At 34.8% G+C, this 11,391-nt stretch overlaps 1 protein-coding gene across 1 annotated transcript in view; it reads right to left on the bottom strand.

Annotated features, from left to right (window-relative positions):
• Nucleotides 1-7,191: 7,191 nt before the first annotated feature.
• Nucleotides 7,192-11,391, bottom strand: part of LOC145675480 (uncharacterized) — a 49,530-nt gene continuing 45,330 nt past the window's right edge. The window contains exon 2 of the mRNA XM_081745917.1: nt 7,192-11,020. Coding sequence (XP_081602043.1) covers nt 9,211-11,020 — 1,810 coding nt within the window. The 3' untranslated portion in view covers nt 7,192-9,210. The remainder of the gene's footprint in view (nt 11,021-11,391) is intronic.

The raw sequence follows: 11,391 nt of genomic DNA, 5'->3' as shown, positions 1-11,391 counted from the left end.
ATAACTTTCATCTGGGTGAATTTTCACCCATGTTTCCTTTTAGGGGTTAAATCATATTTCTTCATATATTTATAATCTTTCACGTTATCTTTTAAATCCTCAACTACTATATCTTCAATCTCATTAATCTATATGTTGATTCTCTTTATTTGCACATACTTGTACCCATTTTACCTTACCAACGGCTAGTGTCACATACTTGAACACTTTGTACCTACGTCCTTCTTATCCTCTAACGTTCTCCCCTTTTACAAATCAGAAGAACTTATACATTGAGTAACATAACCAAACCTATACCCAGTAACATAACCTAAAACTAGCAACATAACCTAACAATAAAACAGTAATTCCTAATCACTCTTGCACAATTCACATTTCTTCTTTTTCTTTTTTCTGTCCCATCTTTCCCACAAGTAATTAGTATGCTCTTGCATCTTCTCTTGTTGCTCCAATACCTGAAGAAGGACTACCTTTATGTTCTGCGGTAAATTTGCTACATTGTGCTGTATCTGCACTGAATCATGTCTCTCCTGTTATTTAGTTTCCGCTTTCTTCATATTTACCCGAAGCTTAGACCACCACCATTTTCTTAAAGAGTTCCTCTTTTTGTTGTGGGCGAAATCTTGACCTGTACCTGTGCCAAGCAAATTAATTTTAGGTATGAACAAATTATCTTGAAAACTATCATCACTCCAACTCTTCGCTTCTCCATCACTATTTTGCCTCTCAGCCATCATATATGTTGAATTAAAGGCCATTTGCTCTTCTGAAAATACATCTGGGGAACAATCTGGGGAATTACCTGTTATGCAAAGAAAGTGTTTACTATGCAGAAGAAAATGTTACGAATAATGTTATCAGTCCCGTTTCATACACCAAGTAGACCACTGTTTCAGACTTAAAATATTACCATTGCCGTGTATATACATTCTAGAAACAACATCATTTATACATATGAATAAAAGAAACTTTCAACTCAACTCGGATCTACACGAATACAACACAAGAACAACCAATCATATTCATATCCAAAATTTCCGTCTAACAAGAACTCAAAATTCGTTACACCACATAGGAATAAAACTTTATAATAAATTACCAGATCGTGTCAAACGAATGCCAAACTTGCAGTTTAAAAGACACCTCAAGTTACTGTTACTCAAACATTTTTTCTATGGTTTAGATGAATATCTTCACTGTGATCTTTCTTTATAATGTAAATATTAAGATTTATTTGAATTTTAAAATATATAAAACAAGGTAAATTTATATTTTCTCTAAAAGTACACTTAGTTTGTTTTATTGTTACGTATATATTTTGTATTATTACTTTATATATTGTATTATCATATATTATTTTAAATAATTGTATTACTAATTGTAGCGTATCTTTTGCCATAATTATTATTATTATAACTTGTAATAGTAACTGTATCTCTTGACGAAGCCATGAACGCTAAGTTCTTACGGCGGAAAATGAAATAAATAAATAAATAAATAAAAATCTTGATCATAAAATAAAAAAGTTAGATATACCGGGTTTCTCCATACTTGATACCGCTTCTTCTTCCTCACTAGTAACACCTGTGATAGAATCCAGCCTCATCAGATTAGCTAACTAAATCACTTTTTCTTGCTGTGATGGTAATACTTTATCTTCTGTATCCATAACATTTTGCTTTGATGAAACAAAACCAGTAACTTTATTGTTAAAGGTATCAAACTGACAAGCCAACGCGAAATGATTCATTCTCCCACAACGTAAACAGACTTTACCCCAAGCCGGACAAGCTTTCCTTTTATCCTTAAGCTTACAAAATTTACAGCTAATCACAGACTGAGTTCAGGACGAAGATGAGGCACCAGAAATAGATGAAAAATGTACGGAAGCGTTCTGTGACCTCTGGGCTGACCGATGAACCGTATTGATCTCTTGTTTAGGGTTAGGTTTAAACCAGCTTAACTGTTCTTCGGTACTTTCCATGTTCAATGCAATCTCCGTAGCTTTAAGAACAGTTAACTCCTTGGTGTTTAACAATTTTTGCCGAATGGATTCGTCTGCAACTCCAAATACAAACTAGTCTCGCAATTGTTCATCTAAACAACACTTGTATTCACAGGAAGGCAATGTTTTTTTTAGCTCCAGGACAAAATTAGTGATAGATTGATAACGTTTTTGTTTCAATGTATAGAATTGATATCTTTCTCAAATGATATTGACTTTCGCAGCATAATCAATTTTCATTTCTTCTTAAATTTATGGAAATAACTTGTCTGATGGAGAGGCTGGCCAATAAATATTACATAATTGTTCATAAGCCTCTGCCCCAATAACTCTAAACAGCGTGGAAACCTTTCTTTCTTCTGGAATTTCAAATTTCAAGTTTTTCCTCCTATTTCAATTATCGAAAAGATGAGATTTTGTATCTCAAGAAAATGCCCATTTAAATAACATGGGAATTTCTTCATATTCCCTTAGGCCCCTCAAGAAATAAAAATATTCACTTTTGGCAATTTTCCTGTAGGTTAGACCCGGAAAGCTACAATCATGCCAAATTTTATCATTCTAATCCTGTCGGGAGTGCCTAAACATTTTGAGGTGTAGAAAATTTCCCATATTAATAACATGGGAAAGAATTTTCAGTTCCCCATAAAACCACTCTATAGTTGAAATTTTCAATTTTAGCGATTCACTTAGTTAACGCTAACGAAAACGTATAACCATACCGAATTTCAAGTTTTTATTTCAATTTCAAGTGCCTAAAATATGAGATTATATGTAAAAAAAAAAGCCCATTTAAACAACATGGGGAATTTCTTCATGTCCCTTTTAGACCCCCTAAAAATTAAAAAAAAAACATTTTTTGTAATTTTTCTGTCGGTTAGTCCCCAAATCAACAATCATGTGAAATTTAATCATTGTAGCCCTACAGGAAGTGCCCAATAATTTCGGGGTGTAAAAGTTGTCCCATATAAATAACATGAGAAAGATTTTTCAGTCTCCCATAAAACCACTCTACAGTTACAAATTTTTATTTTTACTTATTTACTTAGTTAACGCTAACGGAAACGTACAAGCATACCGCATTTGAAGTTATTATTCCAATTCCAAGTACCGAAAACATGAGAGTATGTGTCCAAAGAAACAACTATTTAAATAACATGGGGAAATTATTTATTCTCCCTTTAGAGCCCCTAAGATTTAAAAATATTCACTTTTGGCAATTTTCCTGTCGGGTAGTCTCGGAAAGCTACAAACATGCTAAATTTAATTATTGTAGCCCTACAGGAAGTGCTCAATAATTTAAGTCAGCTCATGTAGGTTTATATATAGTTAAGATTAACATTTATATATTACAGTGATTCAAAAATGTATTTTTTCGAGTAGTTAGCTCCTCTAAAAACACACAGGCCTCGAAAGCCAAATAGTAGTATAAGTCCTATTCCTATTGTTACAACTACAATTACAATTATCAATATCCAAAAGTGCCTAAAGGTCTTTTTTCTCTTAGATATATTCACCTAAGATAAGCAGACAGAAACAAATGGAAAATGAAGGGAAATGGAGGTCTTGAAAATAAAACGCAGACAAATTCACCAGTCTTCAGAAGATATTGTCTATGATGCAGTGAACAGAGTGAGTCGGTATGTCAGAATGAGTCGGTGGGTCGCAGTGAGTCACGGTGGGTTGTGGGTCGCAGTGGATCATATCATGTTGACCCACGACCCACTGACCCACTCAGAAAATTTGACCCACTTGACCCACTCCATCTCTGCTTCCAATATGTGGATATTGTCCATAATGTGATTTGAATAAATGATCTAAAGCTCCTTCATTAGACAGGAGAAAACAGAAATTTCACTGTTATGTTTTGGGACAATTACATGTTTTTTTTTTTAAAAAAAACAAGGTACACTGTTTTGCAATGAATTGAAGGAAAGTATCACGTTTAATGTAGGTTTGTTAAAATATGGGTATGGATAGTTAACAAACCTTAATATAGCGCAACGTTACTTGCATGTTTACTTGTCTATGAGTTGTGAAAACCTAAACTTTCCGGGCCATTGTTTTTTCAGAAAAACAGCAGATCGTATATTTAGAAGTAACATAATATTGACCATGTTTATAAACAAATTTGGTAACCTATATTACACGGTAAATAACCGCAATATTTAGAGGTCGTTGTGTTTCATTTTTTTTAAACCACAGGTGTGTTATTAACGTACAATATTTACGGTAATTATCACACCAATTCCCTATCTAGTGGTCCTTGCCGGTCCAGCATGCGCTCTTGCTAGATTCAGTAAGAATTCTTGCTGGGCAGTGTATATTGACCAAATTTTAATCGAATAGCTGGAACTGTATCAGTACACACACGGCTAGCAATAATTTTTGTTGGATGGATCCAACTAGAGCACACACTGGTTCAGCACACACTGGTTTAACCTGGACCGTGTGTAGCGCAGTGAATCTGTGTTGCGACCGGGTTAGATTGCCTTATAAGGCCATTCAAGTAATGTGTAAAAATGTTTCCTAGAGTAGCCCTGGGCTTTCTCTTGGGTTTTCCTTACCCAAACTAGATCAATCTCGGATGATATCTTCTTTTCTGGATACCCTGGCCTGGACTTTTGTTACGAGACCTCGGAAATCCGAGTGTTTGTTGCGAGACCACCCTAAAAATACACCTGGATAACTAAGGATACATTCTGTATAATGGTCATTAAAAATTGTTAACTAGCCTGACAGAAGATAATAACAATAATAAATATAATAATAATAATAATAAAAATATTTTAAAATTTCAATCGTTGTTCATGAATTTTTATAATAAATTTACTTCTGTATGACAGCAAAACATCCAATTCTGAATTTTCTCTCCCGTTATTTATTAAGGTGTTAATGATACTCAACTGAAAATTTCAGATTTGACCAATGAGCGATACAGTGTGTTCATTCGAATACTTCAGATTTTAGAAAGTTACTGCTCATCGTATACAAAAGATATAATGAACATGAGTAATTACTACTCGTTGGTGCTTGTACACCTATACGCAGCAACCAACAGCTAAAATGTAATTTGTACTTAATTCAGTACATGTGAAGGGAAACAATATATACAACAAAAATTGTTCCAAATATACAGAAAACTAGAATGAACAATATGTTATATCAAAATGGTAGTAAGTGAACCTAATTCCAAGAGACACTACTTTTCCTTAGTTTCCGGGGTGGACGTTAATGATGAGTCTTCTTCATAAAGCACTGTCCCGCAATTCTTCCCCTGTTAAATCTTTCTTTCTAAAGTTAATGATTACCGTACTTGCCCACTTCCTTCTTGGTCTCCATCTATCTCTCTTCCCATTCTTTTCTATCATTCATCTAACTAATAGTCGTTTCGTCTTCTCATAAGATGGCCATACCACTGCAATTTTCTTTCTTGGGTCTTCTTAAATATTTCTATGACCTCGGTTTTCCCCTCACTCGCTCATTTTCTCACTCTGTCTCTTCTTGCTGCCCCACACATTAAGCACAGCATTCTCATTTCAGTAACATTCAATCTTCTTTCCTGCGTTTCCTTTAGGCCTATTGGTCATATCTATAATTTACAACTAGATACACTCTAAATTCCTCCGTGAACAAACCCTTTATTTCCCCAAGAGAACTAAATAATTCCTAATTAATATTATTCTTTATTTGGAAATGAAATTCTTTAGTTTTACATCCGACAGGTATGGCGGCTGGGCTAAAGGAAACGGTGATGATAAGAAATGAATGGAATGAATAAAGTAGGTGAAAATGGGATAACTCCGAGAAAACCTACGCACACGGTGTTTGTCCACTACAAAGTTCATTTGGCGCGAGCTAGGATCGAACCAGGGACCCCAAGAGGTAAGCGCTCTACCATTGAGCTACCGCGTAATATTTCGTTGGATTATGGTTAATCACAATACACTAAATGAGCAACTCGACGCTTTCATATGTACGTCATTTTACGATTGTTTCATCAAACCAGTTATCCATAAAGAGCAGGGGATTTACATTGCCAATCGTTGAATACGCTACTTGCTTGCACCACAGAAATGTAAATTCGTATATCTTACTGAAGTGAACGAAAAAAGCGTCCCAACTACGACGTGCATAATATCCATAAGAATATAAGTTGAAATTAATTTTTAGTTTGTAGAATTTAACCCTTGTTCTGATATCATCTGCCACATACCTAGGTACATTGCTTTTTCTTTTCACAATTTCCAATTTCGTCGTGTATTGAACAGAATACCAGGTTCGATATTACATAAAAACACTGTATTTCTTGAATGTCATAGCTGACTTTTCTCACGCTTTGAAGACGTAGTTGGATCAAACACACATGTTCTTTTAAGATATCCATAAATCGATATTCTGTTGCAGTGTTAAGACTAGCTAGCTTTATTGCATTCTTTTCGCTATGAGTACCAGTAGACCTCAAATATTGTAATCAGCTATTCATTAGATTAGTCTCATTATTACGGTTTCAGATACCGAAGTAGGCATTACCAATTTCGCACAATAGTCCCTGAGAATACGCAATATTGTGACAGTTTCGGGAGTTCGGGACATGGTCTGTGGGTGTCTTCTCATGTAAGCATGGTACCAGGTTTCTCCGATTCATTGTCTTTGAACGGGGTTTTACGTTTTCCTCCATTCACAATATTTTAAAACATATTCAGAAGATCATGTTTCTTCTGTAGAGTGCCGTTTTGTTCATATTAATGAGCCAGTTTGCAAATCCCTCTTCTTTCTGTGTTAGATATGGTTCTTTACCCGTTCTCCGCTCTTCGGGACTGCAACCATGAAGTTTATCCATCAGAATTACCGGAGGAATTCCATAAATGCTGATGCCTTTCGTATCGACTACTGTTTTTTGTGACAAGCCTCCAGAGCAATTTGTACGTCTTCGTTTGAATAAGCCGGCCGTTTAAGCCTAGGCCTACTCGGACTCATTATCTCTGAAACAAGAAAATTCTTAAGGACATGCAAGGAAAACAGGCGTGTATTCCAGACGTAAGCTGATAGTAGCTATTCTGCTAATAATATTTGAATGCTCTTCCACGGCGAAGCGAGAATGATGTAATTCAGTATTATACGAATTAGACCAAATACCGTAAATTTATTATTGAAATGAAATGCTATACTTATTTTTTTGTAAATATCATTATTAGCTTATTTTGAGAATATATACCTAAGAAATAATTTGACTTCGTTGTTCATTTAATCTTAGTAAAATAACTATTCTTTTCTAAACTCAGACTATATTATAATATTTGGTAGCCATCGATAAAGAATAACTTGTTACAAGGAGTTAGCGACAACGAGGCATAGAAATAGAGACTACTAATATTACAAATTTGTATGTAGAGTGAAATGTTCAAGAGCAAATAATTAAAAAAAAAAGAAAATCTTACATCCAGTATAAACCAAAGCGGAATTAAAATAATGAAATAGAAAGCTGGAATCTCTGAATCCTAGAGACAGTGTCCTGTGCCCTTCTACATTGTTCTCATGTCTTACATTAACATGGCACAAGTCCCCTGACCGTAGGTGCAACGTGTTTTAGTTCATAATAATTTGTGCATCCTGGCGTCATAACGTCTGTTTGGAGTTGCCTAGCTAGTGAACTTTGGAAACATCAATTACATACCTTACAATGCTACCAGATGAAGAAATAATAAAATGTTTAACTTAGCAAATATATTTAAATAAACTCCCTTTTAAATCTCGCTCTTCTAATACTTTTTATTATTACGTGTTAATTTAGTTTCTTTTCGTTATTACAAAAATATGGCAATATTAAATAAATACGCCAACAAACATGACGTATATTTTCAATTACGTGACATATTGCAGTATAATATTTGTAATAAACATGAAATTTCCTAACAAGGTATCTATCGTGTTGTATGTATAATGATTGTGGTTTAACTTCTTTAGTTTATGTTTAATTGAAATTAATTGACTTTGTTGAACAGTTTTTGCAGTAACAACACTGCAGTAGCAAGAGAATTGTTTGTAGGGTCTTCTAATAAGTGCAGCACCGCCTTGCTCAACAATGTTAATGTTACTTTACTTGTGATTCAGAGCTAGCAGGCAGGTGTAGTTTTTTTTATGAAAGAAGGATGTGTTAATAGGAACCTGCATATTGAAATATTCTACATTAATGACTTATCGCACAGAAAATCTTAGTTAGAGATGGCAATCGCAAATTTGCAAGAAAACCGCGAAAAATATTTCTAGGGTCTAATTTGGTACATCAAGACTTCAAAAATGGGTAGAGAAGTATTCCATTTCAAATTTTCATTGCGAGTCAGCGATCTTTCAATGCAAATGCTCTTGAACAATATGGAGCTACAAAATTGTTATTAAAATTTGAGAGAGTTTCTTCTATATTTTCACTGCAGTCATTGCAAAACACGTTTGTCACATGTATGGAGCTGTATGCTTTAACATATGTTAAACCAACTGTGTACGTAGTGTATATCCCTTTCCACAGAGCTGACAAGTGTGAGGTTTTTCACCTGTATTTATAAATTCATGTCGTGCCAAACGTGAACGTTTGGTAAATTCCTTTCTCACAAACCTGACAAGTAAGAGATTTTTCACCTGAATGCATTAATTAACGACTTGCCAACTTAGAACTCTTACGAAATACTTTTCCACACTGTTGCCACATATGAGGTTTTTAACCCGAGTGTATTAACATGTGTTGACAAATTGGAAAGGTGTGTAAATCCTTTTCCACAAACATGGGGCTTTTCACCTGTATGTATTAACGTATGTCTTGCCAAACTTGAACTCTGACGAAATCCCTTTCCACATTGTTGACATATCAGATTTTTGCCCCGAATGTATTAATATATGTGTTGACAAACGGGAACTGTCTGTAAATCCTTTTCCACAAACCTGGCAAAAATGGGGCTTTTCACCGGTATGTATTAACGTATGTCTTGCCAAATTTGAACTCCTACGAAATACTTTCCACATTTTTGGCGCATATGAGGGTTTTGACCCGGATGCATTAACATATGTGTTGACAAATGTGAACAGTCTGTAAATCCTTTTCCACAAACCTCACAAATATGGGGCTTTTCAACTTTATGTATTAACGTATGTATTGCCAAACTTGAACTCTTATGAAATCCCTTTCTACATAGTTGGCACATATGAGGTTATTAACCTGAATGTATTAACATATGTGTTGACAAATTGGAACGGTGTGTAAATCCTTTTCCACAAATCTTACAAATATGGGGCTTTTCACCTGTATGTATTAACGTATGTGTTGCCAAATTTGAACTGTGACGAAACCCCTTTCCACATTGTTGGCAGGTATGAGGTTTTTGACCCGAATGTATTAACATGTGTGTTGACAAATTGCAGCGCTGTGTAAATCCTTTTCCACAAACCTCACAAATATTGGTCTTTTCACCTGTATGTATTAACATATGTCTTGCCAAACTTGAACTCTGACGAAATCCCTTTCCGCATTGTTGACAGATATGTGGTTTTTGATTCGAATGTATTAACATGTGTATTGACAAATTGGAACGGTGTGTAAATCCTTTTCCACAAACCTCACAAATATGGGACTTTTCACCTGTATGTATTAACGTATGTCTTGCCAAACTTGAACTCTGACGAAATCCCTTTCCACATTTATGACATATATGAGATTTTTCACACGAATGTATTTTTATATGTGTTGACAAACTGGAACTGTCTGTAAATCCTTTTCCACAAACTTCACAAAAATGGGGCTTTTCACCTGTATGTATTAACGTATGTCTTGCCAAATTTGAACTCCTACGAAATACTTTTCCACATTGGTGGCACATGTGAGGTTTTTGACCCGAATGTATTAACATATGTGTTGACAAATGTGAACGGTTTGTAAATCCTTTTCCACAAATCTCACAAATATGGGGCTTTTCACCTTTATGTATTAACGTATGTAGTGCCAAACTTGAACTGTGACGAAATCCCTTTCCACATAGTTGGCACATATGAGATTTTTGACCTGAATGTATTAACATATGTGTTGACAAATTGGAACGGGCTTTAAATCGTTTTCCACAAACCTCACAAATATGGGGCTTTTCACCTGTATGTATTAACGTATGTCTTGCCAAACTTGAACTGTGACGAAATCCCTTTCCACATTGTTGACATATATGAGATTTTTCAGACGAATGTATTAACATGTGTGTTGACAAATTGCAACGGTGTGTAAATCCTTTTCCACAAACCTCACAAATATGGGGCTTTTCACCTGTATGTATTAACATATGTCTTGCCAAACTTGAACTCTGACGAAATCCCTTTCCACATTGTTGGCAGATATGTGTTTTTTGTCCCGAATGTATTAACATATGTGTTGACAAATTGGAACGGTGTGTAAATCCTTTCCCACAAAAATCACAAATATGGGACTTTTCACCTGTATGTATTAACTTATGTCTCGCCAATTGTGAAGGATGTACAAGTCCTTGTCTACATTCCTCACAAGTATGAGGTCTTTCATCTATATGTATTAATTTGTACTTTTCCAAACCTGAACGTTGACGAAATCCCTTTCCACACTCTAGGCATGTATTATGATTATCAAATGTGTGAACTAACTTGTGTTTGGACAGCTCTGAGGAACTGCTTTGTCCTTTTTTACATTCTTGGTAGGTGTGACGTTTCACCATCGTGACTGTTGCAATTTCTGGATTTCCAGTGTATCGTTTGGAACATATTCGGCGTGTTTGAGGTTTTCCGGCAGTGTGTAGTAACATGTGTCTAGCTAAAGTTGTACTTCGACTAAATCCCTTTTCACCGTTTTGGCATGTATGTTTGTCACTTTGATGCGTTAACGTATCTGTTCGAGTAAATAGTTTCCCAAACTTGCTGCAACTTTGAGATTTATTATCGAGAAGAGAAATTGCTTCCTTTTTTGTAACAAATTTATTCGCCATTGTGGGAAGAGTATCACTACGGCACCTGTAACCAATTCAATAAACAGGGAAGTGCAAAACGATTAAATTAACAGGAAATCCACAATAAATGACAACGCTTGTAACATACAGCAATAAGAATACTGCATCTTGAAAGTTTGTCATACGCAGATACTGATACTCATATATTTCATAATAAACCTACGTATATTATTGCACTATTCCATAAAATCTTTTAGAAATATGGAACCGAGAGCTATGGAGGGGTGATCATAATACTCTATTTTCCAAACAAGAAAATGTCCTTTGCTTAATTATCTCAAATTGTACTTAAATTGATATATAAGATATCAAACTTAAGTAGATACATAGTAACATATGGTAGACTATAAAATGAATACGTCATTATTATAGGTG

The sequence above is a fragment of the Thermobia domestica genome, chromosome 18, assembly GCF_964235325.1.
Source record: "Thermobia domestica chromosome 18, izTheDome1.hap1.1, whole genome shotgun sequence".
In the NCBI taxonomy this organism is placed as follows: Eukaryota; Metazoa; Arthropoda; class Insecta; order Zygentoma; family Lepismatidae; genus Thermobia; species Thermobia domestica.
This window is presented reverse-complemented; position numbering and strand designations above follow the sequence as displayed.